Source organism: Puma concolor, chromosome C2 (genome assembly GCF_028749965.1).
Source record: "Puma concolor isolate L17-30 chromosome C2, mPumCon1.1.hap2, whole genome shotgun sequence".
Taxonomy (NCBI): Eukaryota; Metazoa; Chordata; class Mammalia; order Carnivora; family Felidae; genus Puma; species Puma concolor.
In genome coordinates, this window is record NC_141675.1 from 91,202,376 (window position 1) to 91,223,418 (window position 21,043).

General features: G+C 46.5%; 1 protein-coding gene across 2 annotated transcripts in view; it reads right to left on the reverse strand.

The window, feature by feature from the left end:
• PDIA5 (protein disulfide isomerase family A member 5) overlaps window positions 1–20,792 on the reverse strand; it is a 91,504-nt gene extending 70,712 nt beyond the window's left edge. Inside the window, exon 1 of one of the 2 annotated variants that reach the window (XM_086675239.1) lies at window positions 20,627–20,787. In XM_086675239.1, coding sequence (XP_086531365.1) covers window positions 20,627–20,674 — 48 coding nt within the window. In that variant the 5' untranslated portion in view covers window positions 20,675–20,787. Of the gene's footprint in view, window positions 1–20,626 lie in introns of both variants that reach the window. The other variant, XM_086675240.1, reaches the window with a different exon arrangement.
• Window positions 20,793–21,043: the final 251 nt, after the last annotated feature.

Here is a 21,043-nt window from a genome sequence, read left to right on the forward strand (position 1 = left end):
AAAGAGAATCAGGAAAAACTCTTACAAAAAACTCTCACAGAAATAAAAAATTTCAAAAGAGTTGAAAGTAGAATTAAAAAAAAAAAAAACTCCTAGAAAATAAAACACAAAAATAAAAGATAAAAAATAGAAGAAAAGATAAGAAAAATAAGATGGATCCATTAAGTGCAAGTACCAAATTAAACTACAGTAAAACCCTGGATTGTGAGTACTTGTTCTGCAAGTGCTCTGCAAGGCTAGCAAATATTTCTAATAAATTTTAACTTGATAAATGAGCAATGTCTTGCAATATGAGTAGTACATGATGCCAAACATCACATGATCACAACTGAGCCAATGGTTTCTCTCTCTCTCTCTCTCTCTCTCTCTCTCTCTCTCTCTCTCTTGCTTTAGGATTATGGGTGACCAGCTCCCACACTCAGATGCTCGGCCTCAGGCTGTGGCATTTGACAGAAATCAGTGATTTTTCAGAACACTGGAAGGTACCCACAACTGGCACTAGTGCATTTTTTGTCACTTCAAAGCACCTATGGACAGTCTTTTGCTTTTCCATACAAGTAAGCTAATGAATACTTTGCTTCATTCTGGGTCAGGCTGCCTACAGATATAGATCCCTTTCCTCTGTTGCCTTACTGCCAGTTACATTAAATATAGTATATGACAAGAGTTTATTAATACTGCACTATAGCCAACATCTATGTTGTATACAATGGCCCCCATGCAAAAAAAGATTCCATGGAGCCAACAGATAGCAGTGATTCCATTAGTGATAGTGAAAGTCATCCTACACAATAACCCTCTTCTTTCATCTCCCTCACACCAGTAACGAAGGCTTTAAAAGTTTAACTGCAGGTTGTTTATTTTTCTTTATATTTTTTATTTTCTTTATTATTTTGTATTATATTACAGTATCATAATAATTTTTATATGAATATTTTTGGGTTGCGGAATGAATCATGTGAGTTTCCATTATTTCTTTTTTTTAATTAAAAAAAATTTTTTTGGGGGTGTGCGCCTGGGTGGCTCAGTCAGTTGAGCGTCCGACTTCAGCTCAGGTCATGATCTCACAAGCTAGCGAGTTCGAGCTCCGCATCGGGCTCTGTGCTGACAGCTCAGAGCCTGGAGCCTGCTTCAGATTCTGTGTCTCTCTCTCTCTCTCTGCCCCTAACCCACTCACATTCTGTCTCTGTCTCTCTTAAAAATAAACATTAAAAAAAATTAATGTTTATTTATTTTTGAGAGAGAGAGAGAGAGAGAGAGAGAGAGAGAAAGCACAAGGGGGAGGGGCAGAGAGAGAGGGAGACACAGAATCTGAAGCAGGCTCCAGGTTCTGAGCTGTCAGCACAGAGCCCAACACGGGGCCTGAACCCACAAGCCATAAGATCATGACCTGAGCTGAAGTCGGATGCTTAACTGACTGAGCCACCTAGAAGCTCCTCTTTTTTTTTTTAATTTTTAATGTTTATTTATTTTTGAGAGACACAGAGAGACAGAGCTTGAGTGGGGGAGGGGCAGAGAGAGAGAGGGAGACACAAAATCCGAAGCAGGCTCCAGGCTCTGAGCTGTGAGCACAGAGCCTGATGCAGGGCTCAAACCCACCAACTGTGAGATCATGACCTGAGCTGAAGTCCGAGACTTAACCAACTGAGCCACCCAGGTGCCCCTCCATTATTTCTTACAGGGAAATTTGCTTTAATATGCAAGTGCTCTGGATTACAAGCATGTTTCTGGAACAAATTATGTTCACAAACCGAGGTTTTACTGTAACTCCAGGAAAAGAAGTAAACAGAGGAAAAGAAATTATTAAAAAAAAAAAAAAATCGTTCAAGAAAATATCCCAGAATTGAAGAATATAAGTTTCCAGTCAAGAGAGCCCTGCACGAGTTAAAAAAAAAACAAAACGAAACAAAAAAATCAAAGTCTCACCAAAGTACATCACTGAAAACTTTCAGAAAACTGCTGACAAAGAAGAGATTCTGAAAATTTCAAAGAAAAAAAAAATCCCACCATATACAAAAGATCAGGAGTCAGAATTGGCATAAGACTGCTCATTAGCACACCACAGAATAATGAAGCCTTGCCTTCATGACTCTCATGCAACATGATCTCCAACTGGAATTTTATACCCAGCCAAACTATCTGTCAATAGTGAGTACAGACTTACTTACACTTAAGAGCTGAGATGTGAAAAACTTACCACCAATACACCCTTTCTCAGGAAGGTACTGGAACTCATGCTCTACCAAAACAACAAGTGAATAAAAAATGAGAAAAAACATGGAACCTAGGAAACAAAGGATCCCACAGACAGAGGCAAGGAAAATTACCATGTTGACAGTGAAGAGGAGTCCAGGACAAATATCCTGTAGTCTATAAAGCAATGAGCCCATAATGGAGCAAAGACAAAAGGTTATGGATGAATGAGACAATTGTAGATTATCTGATATGCTTGATTATACTGATCAGTTAAATAATCTGACCAAAGTTACATAGTTAATGAGTAACAGGACCAGAATCTGAACCTAGTCTCTCTACTTAACCTGATGCCCTGCCAATCCACTGCCTCTTTGCAGCCAAAAGTCTTGAGCTGCCTCTGAGCTCTACTACTTAGTACCTAAGATGCCTAGCCAACATCACTCAAACTTCTACAGCTTAGTGCCTTGCATCTGACATGGAGATAATGATACCTCCCTAGTGGGACTGCTGTGAGGATGAAATGGGGTAACTTACTGAACATGCTTTATAAATCATAAAGCACTTCAACAGTATCAGTTACCATAATATATAATACAAATTTCCATCTCAGCAGAATAGAAGATAGAAATGTGGCCATATTCTAGTGTTTCTAAATATAATCTGCCATTGGCATTCAAAGTTTCCTTCTCCCTAGGGTAAAACTATCCAGGAGGAAGAGTTGAGGAATTATTTCACCCTCATTCTGCCCTCCCAGAGCTGTGTATAATGCCTAAGGACCCACTGCCCTTGCACAGCCCACCTTGAGAGCTCGCCAAAAAGGTCATTCCATTATGTTATTACATGTTATTCTAGTGCTCCCAGGGAGCTAATGGACTTCAGACTAAAAAGCCATAGCTCAATGCACATGATTAAAGGAAAAAAAGAAAAGAATCTGTTGGAAAACCACATTGATGCTGCTCTGTGTTTAATCCCCAGATAATATTATCAGTCAGGAAAAACAACTACCCTTGCCCAGTGCCTCAGCACTTTGACCTGTAGACCAGCACTCCTGAGACTGGTAGGCACCTTCGCTTCTGGAACTGGTGAGAAGGAAAGGGGAAAGGAGGGAGGATGGGTCCAGAGCCCACTTGCCCAGGCAGCACAGTGGCATGCTGGTGGGCCACAGTGACAGCAAAGTGTGTACAGCAGAAGCCTCAAGAGTCAAGTCTTATGGCATACCCACAGCTTCCTTTCTAAACAAACCCAGTGAACCCCTCAGATCATCTAACCAATAGCCACCCTCAAAGTAAAACCACTTTCCAGCCAGCTACCAAAGGCTCTGACCTAACGTTCATTCTCACACAGCAGGGAACTTAAGCTCAATAAGCAATACACTGAGCAAATTGACTTTGCTTGAATACTATCACCCAGTAGGATGCTAGGACTTAAACTGGGCACTGCCCATAGCCAGCCTAGTTTAGAACTCTCTATGGAGGTGTCTCCTCTCCACCTCCCCCAATCCCTATTCCACCCCTAGACTAAGAGCTCCGGAGGGCTGGGCCCAGCAGAGTGCCTGGCCCCTTGAAAGCCCGCAGGAAATATCTGCCCAGCAACATAAACCTGACAAATCACACTGGTTACCACACTCCTGACCTCTACAGAGATCACACACTAGGAAGATGTTATAAAGTGAAGGCATAATAGCTCTTGGGAGACATGGAAGGGGCCACCCAAAGCAGACAAACCACAGCACAGTGAAGGTCTGGGAGAGAGTGGGTAGGACCATGCCCCACCTCAAGAAAGCCTGGCTCAAGAGCCTCATCTGGCCATGACCTTAGACTGGGAAGCCATCAGGGAGGCTGGAGGTGGAAGGACCAATGAGGTGGCTGCCCAAGAAATGGGTCTATCCAAGAGCCTTCGGGGAAAACAACAGAACTCAGTGACTATTCCTATGTAAGCAAGGAGGGTACAGAGAAGAGGCTAAAGTGACTCCAAGGATCTGGGCTAGGAGTGTGGAACAACAGCCAAGATGGAAGACGGGAGCAGTGGCAGAAGAGGCTCTGGTCTTCTGTTGAGGGAGGTGATAGATAATATGCTCAGGCATGGACATGTGGACACACAGGCTTTCTTCAGGCTGGAGAGCGAGCCCTGAGGCCGGTGAAGGCTCCAGGGTCAGGTTCAGAGGGAGATGACAAGGGAAATCCTCAGTTGAGGAGAGGAGGAAGGACCAGGAGGAAGATCAGGAAGGATAAAGTGGAAGTCCCGCGTCAACACAGACCAGGGAGGAGACACACAGGAAAGGGGGTGATCAATCTGCAGGCAAAGACCATGGCAAAGTCCCCAGGGACATAACAAGCAAACCTTAAGAGCAGAGAGGCGGGGGGAAGGCAGCCGGAAGTCAGGCTGCTGAGAAGGGAAAGCACACCCCAGTGTGGGAGCCGGGGTGATGAGGGGAAGCCACGCAGGTAGTCCAGTGGGTCAGGAGAAGGATGGGCTGTCTCCACTGTGGACAAGTGTGGGCACAGGAGAAAAGAACTGGCCTAGAGAGGCAGGATTTGGAGATTTGGGGGCAAGAGAGGAAAAAGAGTCAGGATACCCAGATCCGAGAGAACCAGAAGACTTGGTTACTAAGAGCTAAGATGCCGTGCTTAGTATCTTTGAGAGGGGGGGAAGATGAAAGGCCCCTGGGTGCCTGGCCTCAGACGGACCATCACGTCAGCTCACAACCACGGAGCAGTCAGGACTGCCCTTGCCTCCCTCCCCAAGAGGTCTCTCCTCCAGCCACTTAACATTCTCCTTTCTCCTCCGCTTCCGTCTATTTTAACCTTTGCAGTGTGCACGCTCCTTCCTTTCCTGAAGATGCAGCTCCAGTGAGCCTTGAATCGCCTTGCCAAGAGCCTTCCTGCAGACTTCATAAGTCACAACCCACAAACCCTGATAACAACAATAATAACAACATTAATGATGCACAAACTCTCTGCTTTGTCAAGCCCTCAGGGGGGAGAGGGCAGCGTCTGAGAAGTGCTTCAGCAGCCAGCCACCTTCCCAGCCAGCCATAGAACTATTCCCGGGTATGGCAGCTCTTTACATTCTAAGTCACTGGCTTCGGATCGTTCTGCTCACCAACCCTCAGCTTTAACAGTATTTACACTAGGGCCTGGGCTCAGACCCATAAAACGTTCCCCCAGTGCAGGGCAGAACACTGCTGGGAAGGCCAGCTGCCTCTGTTCCTGCTGCTGGGGAATCCTGGAGCCCCACATGTCAGCGTCGCCTGTCAAAGTATATACCCCCTCTTAGAACACCATGCCCCTCCATCACAGTAACAGCAGCCTCCACCCCCACTCAGAGCACAGGTCCCCTTCGGGGCCCAGCAGCACCCCGGCTGCTGGGCACAGAAGCCCTCACTCCACCTCCACCACAGCTGGAGGCATGAGCCTTTTCATCTTCCAGACGCCCTGAGTACTCTCCTGCCCGTATCAGGGCCAGCCTACAGGCCCACTCTCATCTTCTCCCTTTGAGGGATCCCCACCCCTCAGACAGCACAGAGAGAGCACTGCTTCGGGAGCCAAACAGACCTGGGGTCAAACACGGGCACCGTCATTTAGAGCAACATGACCTCTCAGAGCACCATTTCCCCACCTGTAAAGTGGAAAGGATAATACTGATACCTCCTTTGCGGGCATGGCTGAGGATTAAATGAAGGGGGAAAAAGCACATAGAGAACCTAACATAATGCTTGGCACACAGAAGTACATAATAATCAAAATTATCTTATTAGTACTATTAGTGAGACAAATCACAGAGCAAGAACAACAGTGAAACGGGAACCACCTCTTCCTCTCCAGGGCCCTGGCTACAATGAGGCAAAACAGCACGTCCAGGCAGGAAGGAGCATGCACGTACACAACATTCAGGATATAACCTGAAACCTGCAATAATCACCCATCTGCACGGCAACCCAGACCAAGAGGCCACGCGGTACATGTAGAATGCTCCTTCTAGATTCCGTGCCCGTTTGCTCCTCACAAAACCTAACAAGTGGGTGCTGGCCTCATCTCACAGATGAGGAAACTGAGGCTCAGAGAGGTTAAATTTCTTACCAAGTCACACAACAGGTAAGCAGCAGAGCAAGGACTAGAGCTCAGGTCTCCCAGCTCCTGCCCAGAGGTGGTCTATTATTCTCAACCCCACAAGTTCCCTGGACCCAAGCAGAAAAAGAGCACCTCCTTCCCTTCAGAGCAGCCAGGAAAAGCCCCAAACTTCCAAAATACCATGGCAAGAAGGGATTTATAACCCTCTGCAGTACCCTGTTCTCAGGGCCCTGGATCAATGAGCCCAGATGTGCTGTTCATTAGAAGTTGTGTACAGGAGTCTGAGCCCCTTTCCAGCTCACTCTCTCCCTCTCTAACACACAGCACACTTAAACTGCTCTCTCTTCACTTAACCTCACCCACCATCCCCACCAGACTAAGGAGATAAAGAGTGGTACAATCTTGGAAAATAATAGGGAGAACACTCCTTGCCACACTATACCCTCTGTTGGAAAAAGTTCCAGATCTCTGGGGTGCGTGCCAGCACCCTCATGTTCTCTGTAGCCGGGGAGGCTGGCTGTCATTACAGATTCACTATTCAATGTGGATCATGAAGCCAGGGGTATTCAATTATGTAAAAGCAGCTTGCTAAAGGAGGGTGATTTGAAGACAGAAATTTTAGCATTTAGGAAAAGGGGTGGAGGTGGAACTTGACCTTTTTTGCTCTGTCACCTGAAAAAAGATACCCTTCCTATGTTGGGAGCTGTGAAGAAACCGGTTTTAATTTAGTGTAACCCACATTTTGCTCAAAATAGTTTTCAAATGTCAGAATCTAAAAGTCTAGACTCTAAAGAAGCTGGTGGTAAAGGGATCCAGGAAAAATGTTAAAAACAGATGACCTGAACCCAAGGTCAGAGAATTCGAGCTGACTGAGAATTTAGAGCTGGAGGTTTGGTGGAAAGAGCCAGAAACCCAAGTTTTGCACTGGCTTTACCTTTTGGTCGTGTGACCTTGGGCAAGTCTCTCTTTTCTAAGTCTCTGTAAAATGAAGGGACTTAAAATAATTTCCAAAGTCCCTGCCAATTGTGACATTTTGATAAATCTATCCTCATGATCACTACCAGAGAAGTACTGTAAGGTAATTATACCTTGTGACAAAAACTGCTGAGTTTCTCTGGATCTGTGGCCACCCACATTAAAAGTCACTCCTCTGTGTTCCTTGCAGCAAGTGTGGCTGGCTGTGCAACTAAACTCTGGCCCCTCAGATATAAGCAGAAGTGTTTGGAACTGTTCCTAATAGACATTTGGGTCTTCTTAGTCTCCTCCTCCTCCTGCCAGATGGAATTTAGACAAGATGGCTAGAACTCAAGCAGCCACCTTGAGACAATGAGGAGAAAGGACTTGTTACAGAGGTGTAGTAGTAAGATAAAAGGTACCTGGGTCCCTGACCCACAGGAGTATGTACTGGCCCTAGAACACCCCTTCCTAGGCTTCAACATGAGTGAATTACATGAGCTCTGTAAGGTACTCATTCTGGGTTTTCTGGCAGACATACAAATGGATATTGAGTCCCTACTGGAACAAAAGCCTAAATTGGAAAGAAATATTAACATTTGCTCCAGTTGGGATATTTCAAAGAGTCTAAGGCACTAAATCATGTATTATACTTCAGATAAATTGTTGTAAGGAAGGAGACAGAGGGACTATCAAAGATTTGGTTCACTGTGTTCCTCCTAAATTACCCAAGTTTCACCATGCCTGTTCCCGTCAGGTGTCTTGGTCACTTGGTGACAACTACCCACAAATGAAAGGAAAGTCAGCTAGTAGCTCTCCAGTTTCCCTGCAACCTCGGCCCTTTGTGACTAAGAGGACCACTGCAGGAGACCAGAAGGCCTTGCAGTTCACAGGCTTGAGCTGGGCTGGCTGGTTTCCCCAACACAGCATTCTTCACATGCCATCTCAGGCCTCCAGGTAGCCCTCCAGAGCCAAGGACTCAAAATTCCTGAGGCTGCGCCACGCAGTGGGCCCACAGGGCTGAAAGAACGAAATATTTACAAGTCCATGTCCTCCACCCTACCATTTCATCTTAGATAGCTTATCATCAGAAAGCTCAAATTCCTCCCTCTCCCATGCCTATCAGCCTATTGCACTCTGAAAAGAGCAAACACATTCCTTCTTAGGATCCTAGAGGTGAAATACCCTAGCTCCTCACATGTGCCCTCAAATCCCTCACCATCCTGAATGATCTACCTTAGACACAGACATGTTCATGATTCTCAGAGCTATCCCCATAGCTGGCAGCAGAGTGTTAGAGCTTAAAAAGAATAATGTGCTATATTACTAGAATTTATTTGGGGAAATAAATATTGATGCTTTCATAATTCAAAATAGAGGAAATTAGTCTCAACACAAATCTTGACTGGTGGGTCACAGTTAAAAAAAAATTGAGAAACATCATTAACGAATCTCTTAAAATATGGCACCCAAATGTCACAAAGTGCTGGCAAAAGTACAATTCTTTTCAAAGTTATTTGGCACAACTCACCAAGTATCTCAAAAAAAGTATTTATGCTTCTTGACTTGGTAATTCCACTTTTGGGAATCTGTCCTGAGGAAATTAGCAGGGGTTCTGACAGATGACTCACACGGTCCTACTCGTAAGAGTCAAAAATTGTAAACAACCTAAATATTCAAGAGCAGGGGAATGGTCATTTAGAGGAAAACATTCAACAGAATAATACAGCCATTTAGATGATGTTTTCGAAGACTGTGCAATGAAGAAATATTTGCTTTAGTGTTAAGTTTCAAAAAATGGAGTTCAAATGTACATGGCATGATTATAACTACACACAAAATTATGCTCAGAAAAAGACTGGAAGAAAAAAATGCACCAAAGTAAAACTTCATCCTTAGATAGATTTCATTCTTCCCCTTTGTTTTTCTCAGTCACCATAATAGGCATGTCCAATTTAAATCTTTAAAGAAAAAAAAAATTATCACCACTTGGCCACCATCAAGGAAATAATTAACAATCTCTAAGTATCACCCCATAAGCAAATGTAACTTCACAGCAGAGAAGCCTGGCAGAGACCTCCTTAACTAAGGGGCCAGCATTAGCACCACAATAATGGGTAAAATTAGCACCATATGCCTCCGGATATAACGCACTGAACAGAAACATCATCAAAAACCCAGCTAAAGGACATTCTTCAAAATTATCAAGGTCACAAAAGACAAAAGCCTGGGAAACTGGTCCGGATTAAAGGAGACTAAAGAGATGATGACAATTCAGCGTGCCATTCTGAACTGGGTTCTGAGCCAAATGCTACATTCCTGATTTTGATCATTGTACTGTGGTTATGTAAGGGAATATCCTTGCCTTTTAGGAAATATTTAGGGGGCAAAGGTGCATCACTTCTGTGAACTTTATAAATGGTGAGGGAGAATGTGATAAAACAAATGTGATAAAATGTTAATATGTGTGGAATCTGGGTAAAGAGCAGATGGGAATCCTTTGTATTCTTCTTGCAACTCCTCTGTAAGTCTGAAATTAGTTAGAAAAAAAAATTTTTTTTTTTTACCTAAAAAAAGACAGGGGGAAAAAAAAAAGATGCCCAGAAAACAACCAAATACTGCCCCCACCTCTTCCACAGGACTTCCAAAACCCTCAGCCAGCCGGCCGGCCGGCCAGCGCTCACTAGTACTTTCCCGTGTAAGAGGAGAGCTCATCTGCCATTCTTCACTTCCAGCTACCTGTCTGCTCCTCTGCTCACCTGGCACCGCGTAGTTTTTTATAGGAACTATTATACGAAATCTGCAAAGCACTGTGCATGCAACACATACCCAGAACGTCTTTGATGAGAGACAGAGAAAGAGAAATACAAAAGAACATTAATTTTTAAATATGGGTAATTTACATCCCTTAATAAAGGCAAATTTTAAGCATCTGTCACCAACCACCATGGCTAAACAGCACTCTTCACCAGGAATGAAGACCTAACCTCAAACCAAGTTTGGGAATTTCACCACTGGTACTTCCCAACATGCAAACGTCTACCCTACAGCCTCCGAAATAAAGGCAAGCACCATGAGTCCCTGGATGGGGTGTGTGGGTATGTGGGTGTAAGACAGACAGACAGGGCCTGGCTGAGATATGGACCCCTGACTATCTGCAGTGAGGAGCTAAATGTGCTTTTTAAGAGAGAGAGATGGGAAAGCACTTGGCAAGGAATAGAACCCAAGAGAGAATTCTTCAGTTCCAAAATTCAAGGCCTAGGGATTAGCCCATAATAATGATAATAGCTCCATGTACAGAGTGCTTACTGTGTGATCAGGAGCAGCTGAGCAGCTCACATGCCTATCTAATTTAATTATCTTGGCAAGAGACTTCAGTAGGTACTTGCAGTACATCTATTATATAGGTGAGGAAACTGAAACTAAGGAGAGCCAAGAAACCTGCTCAACATCACACAGCAAGAAGGTGAGAGAGCTGTGACTCAGACCCCCATCGCTGGTGCCCCAGTTGGAGCACAAAGACCACAGATTCCTGGAGCCACCCACATCTCATTGTTTGTTCTTCCAAATACAAAGCTAGCTGCATTTCTTATATGTTGCTTCCTTTAAAAACCATCCCTTACATGTGGTCTACACAGTACAGTTTTCCTCCCCTCTCTTCCCCCGCAACATGTGGCTGTCAACAAGGGACAATTCACGGGCAGGACAACTGATCCGAGAGCTTATAAAAACAGGTTTTCTTATCCTGAAATTGCAACCGCAGTGCATTTAACCAGGACTTAAGTCCCTAAAGCTTTTAATGTTTTGAAAAACCTCTCCTAACGCCAAGAGGGCTTTGGGTCACTGCCAGCCTGGTGTGCCAGGCCTGCTAACAAGAGCTGGTAGAGGGAATAGTGAATTAGGCAGCAGAGAAGGGGGAAGAGCAGGTAAATTCCCACTCCAGAAATCGAACTCTGGCTCAAAGCTCAGTTAATTGATAAGAAAATAACAATTCAAGTGCTCATGACCCATGGTGTACATCCGTGCCTTTACACACATTATCTCGCTCAATCCTCTAAAGCTGAGGGTTTAAACCAGTGTTTTCCACCCTTCAGGACTCAACCCAAGAGCTGAGTCACAAATCAATTCAGTGGATTACCACCAACATTTTTTAAGTGACATCAAATAGAAAACATCAGTATGTATCATAAATAACAAGACTAAGTATTCAGCAAAACATTTATATCTGTTACATATACTTGGCTATAATGTAAAACGTACAGTTGTGCTTGCAGGAGTTGCAGCAAAAATATCTGAAAAAATGTCACAATCTGTGTGGGAGGTGGTGCTATCCCCACTTTAGAGATACGACCACTGAGGCTCACAGAAGTGAGCAAACACCCCTCAGGTGAAGCCCAGGACTCAGCCCAGGCCTTCTGAGCACAGTGAGTCAAGGTGAACGCTCCCCACTGGTGCCCCTCAAGCCCTCTCCACTCACTAGAGCTCCACCCAATACAAGACCGGAGAGGCCGGCAAATCTGCCTCCCCTTCCAACACAGCCATTAAGCACAACCAACTGGAAAAAGCCACAGTGACAGCCTGACCCATCTTTCCCCTGCTCCCTGCTTGCCTGCAGTTCTCTACACGCCTTCAGGGAAAAGCAAAGCAGTGTGTGTTCAAGCCAAGTGCCACCTCACACTGTGCCCGGTGTACATGGATCATGACCTGGGCAGAACCTGGGCCACACCACCCAGCCCAGAGCAGCAGCCCTGGCTGGCAAAATACTATCCACCACACAAAATTAATGTTGTTTACTTGTAAATCTGCCTGGTTTGCACGCACACCAGCTCTAAGTCTAGGCTTTTTAGAAATAGATTCCTGGGCCTTATCCTTGAAGAATAGCATCTCACAGATCTGGGGAGGCCAGGAATCCAACTGTATACATAGACCCTTACGGTGATTTGGATCCACAGCCTGGTAGGAAAAACCTCTATCACTGACCCATCTTTGGAGCCCACATCACTCCCCTCTCAGATAGAGAGGCTCTCTGAGGACTCGCAACGACTTCCACATGGATAACGTTACAGATACCTCCAGTTCTCCTTTGCCTCAACCTCTTGAACCCCAGCAGGACACTCTTGGCTTCCCTTCTACCTCTCCAGCCACCCTTCCTATCTTCTTTGTAATCCCTCGTCCCCCCAACCTCCAAACGTTGAAGTTCCTCAGGGCTCGCTTGTTCTACCTTCTCTTCCTTCTCTCCATTCTCCATGGGGATCTCACCCACCTCCTGAGCAGCACCCCTAAATTAACATGTCCAGCCCAGATCTCTCTCTTCAGAGCCACATCCTCACATCCTGCTCACTCTGGTTCCTAAACTGGGGTCACACAGAATTCTCAAATGTTAAGAACCTAAATCTCATACAAATAGCATATTTCGAAGGGTTACTGAACTCGGTTTTAAGTTTATTTTGAGAGAGAGAAAGAGAGATCAGGAGAGGGACAGAGAGAGAGGAAGAGAGACAGAATCCCAAGCAGGCTGTATGCTGTCAGCACAGAGCTTTATGCAGGACTCGAACTCATGAACCATGAGATCATGACACTCAACCAACTGAGCCACTCAGATGCCCCAGGGTTACTGACCTCTTAATAAGTGACCCACTTAAAAATAGTTACATCAAAAAAGGATATAAGGGAAAAAAGGTTTAAAGAAGATCTCAAAAAAAAAAAAAGTTATAAGAAACTAATATGCATATGGTTCATGAAAAAAAAAAAAGAATCCTGTTGTAAGACTGCTAAATTAGGAATCAAACTGGTTAAAATCCTGCAGGGCAGGGGCGCCTGGGTGGTGCAGTCGGTTAAGCGTCTGACTTCAGCCAGGTCACGATCTCGCGGTCCGTGAGTTCGAGCCCCGCGTCGGGCTCTGGGCTGATGGCTCAGAGCCTGGAGCCTGTTTCCGATTCTGTGTCTCCCTCTCTCTCTGCCCCTCGCCCGTTCATGCTCTGTCTCTCTCTGTCCCAAAAATAAATAAACGTTGAAAAAAAATAAATAAATAAAATAAAATCCTGCAGGGCAATCACCTCTGGGTCTCTCTTCTCTACCAAACAGAAATCATTTGCATCTTATCTACCTTTAAAATATGGGTCCTAGAGGCGTCTGGGTGGCTCAGTCGGTTAAGCGTCCGACTTCAGCTCAGGTCACGATCTTGAGGTCCAGGAGTTCGAGCCCTGCGTCGGGCTCTGGGCTGATGGCTCGGAGCCTGGAGCCTGCTTCCAATTCTATGTCTCCCTCTCTCTCTCTATCCCTCCCCCGTTCATGCTCTGTCTCTCTCTGTCTCAAAAATAAATAAACGTTAAATAAATAAAATAAAATAAAATAAAATAAAATAAAATAAAATAAAATAAGGGTCCTAAAGAATAATACAGTTATATTCCCTAGAGTACTGGATGGCCCTTAGGTGTCCCTCTTAGACAATGCTCTAATATGACATTAAAGAGACACTAAAGCATCTTTTATTTCCATGGTTTTGGATAACTTTTTAAAATATTTACTTATTTATTTTGAGAGAGAGTGAGAAAGAGCACACATTGGGGGTGGGGGGGGGGGGGAGGGGAGATCGGGAGAGAATCCCAAGCAGGCTCCAGGCTGTCAGCACAGAGGAGCCTGGCATAGGGCTCCACCTCATGAACTGCAAGATCATGACCTGAACCGAAATCAAAAGTCAGACACTTAATCGACTGAGCCACCCAGGTGCCCCTGGATAATTCTTCTTTACACTGGGGCCTATGAACTTGAGTGAGGAAAAATAGTATCTTTATTTTCACTAACCTCTAACTGAAATTTAGCCTTACTTTTATCATGAGTGTAGGCAACAAATTATAGTAGCACCAGCAGTGTCTGTGACTTTGCCACCAACAGAAATCATATATTTTTTAGCCCTTACCCCCAGAAACCACACTTTTCATATTACAATAGGTGTAGATATCCTGAAACACTGTTGATGCTCGTCACTAAATATTACCGAAAATATCAAACCTGCCATTAGATCTTCCTAAATGAAACATTAATAAATACAAATATTTTATCACATATTTGTTCTAGAATTTGGGAACTATATTTCAGTATCATTGGTTTCCTTTGTTGTACTATGCACTGTTTTATACACTTAAAAACATGATTCTAAGAAAGTCCTCTGAAAAGCCTTTCCTGACTTGCTGCATTAGGTTAGGGACCCATGTTACACATTCTCTTATCACCTTGTATTTCCTCTTTCCAGCACTTTACCACCTGAATTAAGTAATAAGTTAGTGGCTCTCCCACTAAGCAACAGGAGGAAGGGATGGTGGCCATCTTATTCATCATTATGTCACTAATGCCTGAGCATGATATGTCTGACTCATAAAAGACTGTCAAGAAGTATCTGTTTAAAGAAAAAGAAAAAATAGGGCACCTGGATGGCTCAGTTGGTTGAGCATCTGACTCTTGATTTTGGCTCAGGTCATGATCCCAGAGCCATGGGATTGAGCCCTGCATCGGGCTCCATGCTGAGTATGGAGCCTGCTTAAGATTCTCCCTCTCTCTCCCTCTACCCCTCTCCCCCACTCGCACTCTCTCTCTAAAGTAAAACAATTAAAATTAAAACTAAATACATAAAAAAGACCTATGGGATGAATGAACATCTGGGACACGTGTAGCATGCAGATGCTGGTCTACATTCCTTGGAAATAAGGAGCAGGTACCATACTCTGCCCAGGACCTAGCAAAGTCAGACCCTTTGACAAAAGTAAACCCACTTATTCTTCACAAGTCTGCCCTACTTGGCCCAACAACAGAACTTTCCTGCCAACCCCACTTCTCAGCTCAGATACTAGACCACCTCTGTGTTTCAGCCCCAGCGTAGGGCTCTCAACCTAGATCTCCGTTAATACCTTCCAAAGCAAGGATTAAAGCATCTGCTCATGAGTTAATGACATCTGCTCATGCCAAAGGGTTGGGGGAATAGTAGGATTCTCTGGGGGGTCAGAAGATGGACATTCTACTCCAATCCCAGCCAGCTGCAATGAAGTCAGGCACAGCCTCACCATCAGGCCATCTGGGAACAGAGTACACATCAAACTGGGGGCTCAGGATGCCCTTGGAGAATAAAAAGACACCAAAGGCTATTCTAACCCCACAGTCCATCTGAGTATTTAACCCCCCACCACATGATTGCAAAGCTAATTATTTAGAAGTGGTTTCACCAAAATGAAATACGTGGGAATGCTTTGCAAACTCCAAAGCCCTCTATAGATACGCCAACTGTTTTATAATTCTCATCAACAGATCACCTGGGTAGCCAGAGGCTCCAGCCAGTACTGCAGGATGGGCCAGGCAGCCCAGCAATGGGTGGGCATCCCTGCTCCTCCCCTCTCCCACTGGGATCTAAGATGCTAGATGTGAAAAAAAAAGGAAGGAGGAATGGGAGTGTGGGGCCAAAGAAACCGTGGAAGTCCTGGCAACATGAGCACTTAGGTTCCTTACACCCCATGCATCACTCTCTGACTCACTGTCACTTAGCCACCACCACCAGTTGAGACACAAGAGCCCCACTGAGCAAAACCGCAAAGCTGAAGCAAACCCGTCAGGGAGGCAGTGTGGTTGGTATCATCATTCTCAAAAGAGAGATTTCAGAAGAAAGGGGAGAGAAACATAAATCTTTAGACCCTCTGCAGCCCCCTCTACTTCCTCAGAGGCTCTGCAAGGGTCCACTGGGGAGTGGCAAGGAGCGAGTCAAGAGCCCAGCTCAGAGGAAGTGTGATGGGGAGAATCCCAGCAGCACAGCCCCCCAACTCACAGCCTGCAGTCTCTGCTCACACCCTCTCTGGCCTCCTAACCGGCTTCCCCAGCACCTCTCCTTCCCAACTTGAGATAACTGCCCTGGCTCCTATTTATTGTGCCCCCTCCCCGCCCCCATATGCCAAGCACTGTGCTGGGTGCTTCCTGTATTATTTCTGATGCTTTCAACTCTGCAAATGGATATTATTACCACCACTGACAAACAAGAAAACTGAGGGAGGGCCCAAGGTCACACACCTCTTCAGTGCCCAGCTGGCTAAAAACCCATGTTCTACCCATTACATCACACTTTAACTTTATCTTATAGATGCAAGAGAAGAGAGAGGAAGAAAGTGTTGTTTTGGGAAAATTAATCCAGTCTCTTCCATTCCAACCCCAGTGTGGACTGACTGATCTTATTATTAAAAGGGCAGCTTTCATCACGTCTCTCCATCACCTACAGAACCAAGTCCCAAAAGCTTTGCCAGGCATTTAACATTCATCACAATCCACTTTTCCAATGTGATTTCCCCTTCCCGAGACTCAAATCTCTCCTTCCATCCAGACCGGCCCATAACTCCTCATTGTCTGTACTTCTACCCCAGATGGTTTCCTTTCTTTGCCTGCAAAACTAGTTCCTCCGGCCAACCATGGACTGGGGAGGACTGCATGCCAGGTCCTGGGCTAGGTGCTGGGAACACAACAGGCAGAACAGGGAAGATCCCCATTGTCACAGAGCCTGGAGTCGGCCCTCGTGAGGCGTGAGCTAGGACCCTTCTCTAGTGACTGGGGGCCCTCGGCCTGACCCTTGCCCAAACTCACAGCACTCAGCATTTGCCACCCACACGGAGCTCGGCTATTCCTCCCATTGATGTGCCAGTTCTGTTTTAAAATTTCCTCTGTAATGTGTTTGTTTCTGTGGGAAAAGTGCACTCCAGGTTCCAAACAGCATTATAAATGGCAATTAGGTCCCCAGGCCAGCCCACAAAAGCCTATTAAATATATAATGGTGTAGAACCTAAATATGTATACATTAAAAGCTCTGCAGGAGAGACCAGGGACAAACATCTCCTGCTTCCTGCACCTCCACCCACTGTCCCACCAGGTTCTGAGCATCAAGCCAGCGTCAAGCCACCATCAAGGGCAGAGGCCCTAACAGTGGCTTGGGAGAAAGGAAGCAGGTGGAAGATGGGGGGCTGGGATGGCAGAGATGGAGCAGGAAGAAATCTGATCTATAATTCAGGAGACTGGCACCAATCCCAGCTCTGTCTTTACAAACCCAGCAGCCTTGAGACCCTTCCCTCTCAAAGCCCCACTTCTCTAAAATCAAAGAGCTGAGTTATATCAGGAGTTCTCAGACCTCTGAATCTCAGGGATTGGCAAAATATATTTTTCAAAATGTATTTTATATATTTTTTAAAACATTTTAAAATATATAACATGTTTAAAATATATAATGTATATTATACATTTAAAAATAAATTTTATCTAGAAAAGACTTTCTTAAAAAAAAAATCAATATACCATCACTACTTAATTTTTTCTAAAGGACACTGAAAACCGCCCCTTCCCTTCAATATGGACATCATGTCAGAAAAATGGACAAGTTTTTAAACTGAAAGTATCTGGATTCGTGGAAAAACCATTCACCATTATTACTTTTCCAGTGTGTCTATGGACCAGTGAAAATTGTCACAGCCCAGTTCCAATCCTTGGCCTGATGCTGGAACCACTTGAGCCAGATGACTTCACGTCCCCTCCAGCTCTGACATGTCTCCATTCTGAGGACTGGATGTCGACTACACCACAATCAGCATGGATGGCCTGGGGAAGGGGCCACCGCAGGGAGGAGCTGAGAAGGGCAGCAGGAAGGGGCAGCCAGCTGCAGGGGTGGGGCCAGGGCAGCACAGCCTCCCCAGACCGAGGGCAGAGATACCTAGCCAGGAGGGAAAGGCTAGAACCAACCTGTCCCAAGTGCTGACTGTGACTCTTCATCCCAGTATTCTTCTGGAAGGCTGAGAGGCCCCAAAGGAACCTTTTTCCTTAATTAACTTTTCTGATCAAAAAACAAATACACATCCATATAGAAAACTTGGGGAAATAGAAAAAAGCATAAACAAAGAAATAAACAAAAGTCACCCAGAGCTGTGCCTTCTAGAACAATCGCTGTTAACATTCTGATGCACTGCTAATTCCTCAATCACATATGAAGCTATCTTCAGCCACCCTGGTATTCGTTCTGTACCTTGCTTTACCCCTAATTATGAAGCACTTTTCCATGTCCCTAGATATTCTTCATAAGCATATAAAATATTTTGATAGTCAACATGGCATTCTAATAAATATAAATATTCTTTATAAACATCACTTTCTATGGCATGGACAGGACCCAAAATCATTTAACTATGTTGTTATTGTTGAGCATTTAAGCCATTTCTATATTTTTACTATTGTAAAAAACGTGGTAGGTATATATCCCTGTCCGTGAATCTCTATAGATCCCTTTATACTGCTTCATGTCCCTTGGGTCACAGTCCAGTGCTCTGCACATATCAGCTCTCAGTAAATATTGAGCAAACGAGGAAACCCAATACACTCCTAGGACCTTGGGAGCCCTTATTGGACATACATAGAGTTTAAATGTACAGAGGCCCACCGTGGTGTCCACCAGCCACTCAGCACTGGCCCTGCACCATTGACACCTGCTGAGCCAAGCTAGGGCATGGGGAAAGGAGAAGGTCAATTTCATGCTGCAGACTCCCAGGTTCTGGTGCTCTCAGCAAACCTACCCATCCTTCCACACCTGGAGACGGAGAGCACCAGCAGACCTTAACTGCCTCACACTCCCCCCACCCCCACTTCCTCCAGACTGCACAACCCACTGCCTCAGGAAAGCCATGGCTGACCTCTGACCTTCCCACCAAATTAATGAGGAGGCTGCCAGCACCTCGGGTATTAGTGCTCACTGCCCTGTCTTTATTTGCTCACAGGACTGACTCCGTTGCCCAAGCCAGGGCAGCACCGGAGGTCAGGGATAATCTGTGCTTTGCTCTCCATCCAAAATCCAATCCAGCGCCAAACATCGTTGATAAATTAATGATTGCCGAAAGAAACTTGTTTCCAGTCAGATTCCCAAGCCCTCTATTTTTATAGAAGGGAGACGAAAAAAGAATAGAGGAAAGCAGGACCCCCTAAAACAGCCCAAATGCAAAGACCTGATAGGGGCTCCTGCTGGAGCTGGCCCCCTCTGCACAGTCCTGCGGTATCTCCTGGCCCAGAGACCTGCCCAAGCCAGCTGGCTCCAGAAAACAGAATGCAAACAGATCATCCACAGGTAGACGCAGGTAAAGGGACACTGTCCCATTCCAGACTAGTTCTATCCCAGAGGGAGAACGGTCAGATCTAGGGAACAGGAAGCAGCCTTTCCCACCGACTTCCAGACAACCAGAAAATACAGGGCCAGTCCTCCTTGGTGATGCCCCAAAGGCAGGATATCAAAAGATGAAATTGTTTAAAGCAACTAAATCCACACTCCAGTTTTTCTCCTCCTGTTGCCCAACATTCTTGTCACACCCAACAGAAAAAAAAAAAAAAAATCTGGGTTGGAGAGGGTACCCACAGCAGAAAGTTTCTGGGAACTTCATGGGGAAAAAAGGAGCCAAGATCGTCCTGAAAGAAGGGAGACCGACCAGAAGTTATGGAGTGATGTGGAAAGAGGCCACATTATCCCATCACACACCCACAGTAACACCGAAGCCAAACCTGGAGAGCCCTGGGCACTGTGGACAAATACATACATTTTGGCCTCTTCTAGGGATTTCCTGGAGCCACCCCCGCCCGCCCCTGCCCCTTTCAATTGTAAGCAAACTCCTCTCAGCGAGCCCACCACTCCCAGCACGCTGGCTCACCCCTACTCCACTCCTGCATGATTTTGCAGTTCACAGAACTTCCTCCATCCGACCCGCACCCGACGGCTTTGGGGGGGGGGGGGGGGCTTTACCGTCCCCACTTCATGGATGAGGAGACTAAGTCGCAAGTGTCACAAACTAGAAAGTGGCTGAGGTTCGGGCCAGGGCACTTGGGTGTAGAAGCAAGAACTCCTCCGCGGACCCCACCCAGCCCTGCCTGCAGGCAGGGTACCAGGTGGAGACCGGCACTTTCTCTGCTGCTCAGGGTGGAAACCAAGAACAAGGTGGCCCTAAAGCAAGGTTTCCAGCAGTACAGATATAAAACACCCTTTTCCCACCCCGCACTCACACAGGTGCAGGGCCCAGAGTATGGGCGCGGCGCACCCTCCAACCCGCCTGTGTCCCGCCCTAGCCGCCGGCTGCCCCCCCCCCCGACTTGCACCCCCGCAAAGTTGTGCCCGCGGCGCAAGCCCACTGCGTGGTTCCCTCGGACCCTGCGCCCTGGAGGGCTCCGCGGGGAGGGCACGGGGACTGCCCCACTGCCTCCCCGGCGGCCACCGGGTCCACGCCTGCCCGGCACGCATGCCCCCACCCCGGGGTTTGGAGGCAGCTCCCCGCACGTCCCGCGAGGGCCGGGAGCAGGGAGCGCGGACCCCAGCGTGGGGCGCACGTGCCGCCCCCTCCCGGACCCCAGCGCCACAGCCTCACCCAGACTGTCAGCAGCAGCAGCAGCCATGCCGGCCCGACCCGCGCCATCCCCGCCGCCGCTGCCTACGGCTGGCTCCGTTCTCCACTCAGGCTCCCGCGCCCGCAGCTCCGCCGGGTCCAACAGACACGGCCACTTCCCAGCCGCTCCCCGCCTCCGAGTTCCCGGTGCCACGTCTGCCAAAGCATGCGCACGAGGCTGAAAGAGGCGGCCTGGAAGAGGTGCTTGCTGGGAGTCGTAGTTTGCGGCAAGGCTGGGCTGGGGGCCTCCCGGCGTGGACTTGGCCCCAGAGGCACGGAGGCGCATGAGTGGAGTGCTAAACGGCGGCGAGGTCAGCCAGTAAACGAAGGCAGTTAATTTGCGGGGCTTACTCTGTGCCTGGAGTTTCAGATCAAGATCTCATTCAGCTTACAGAGATA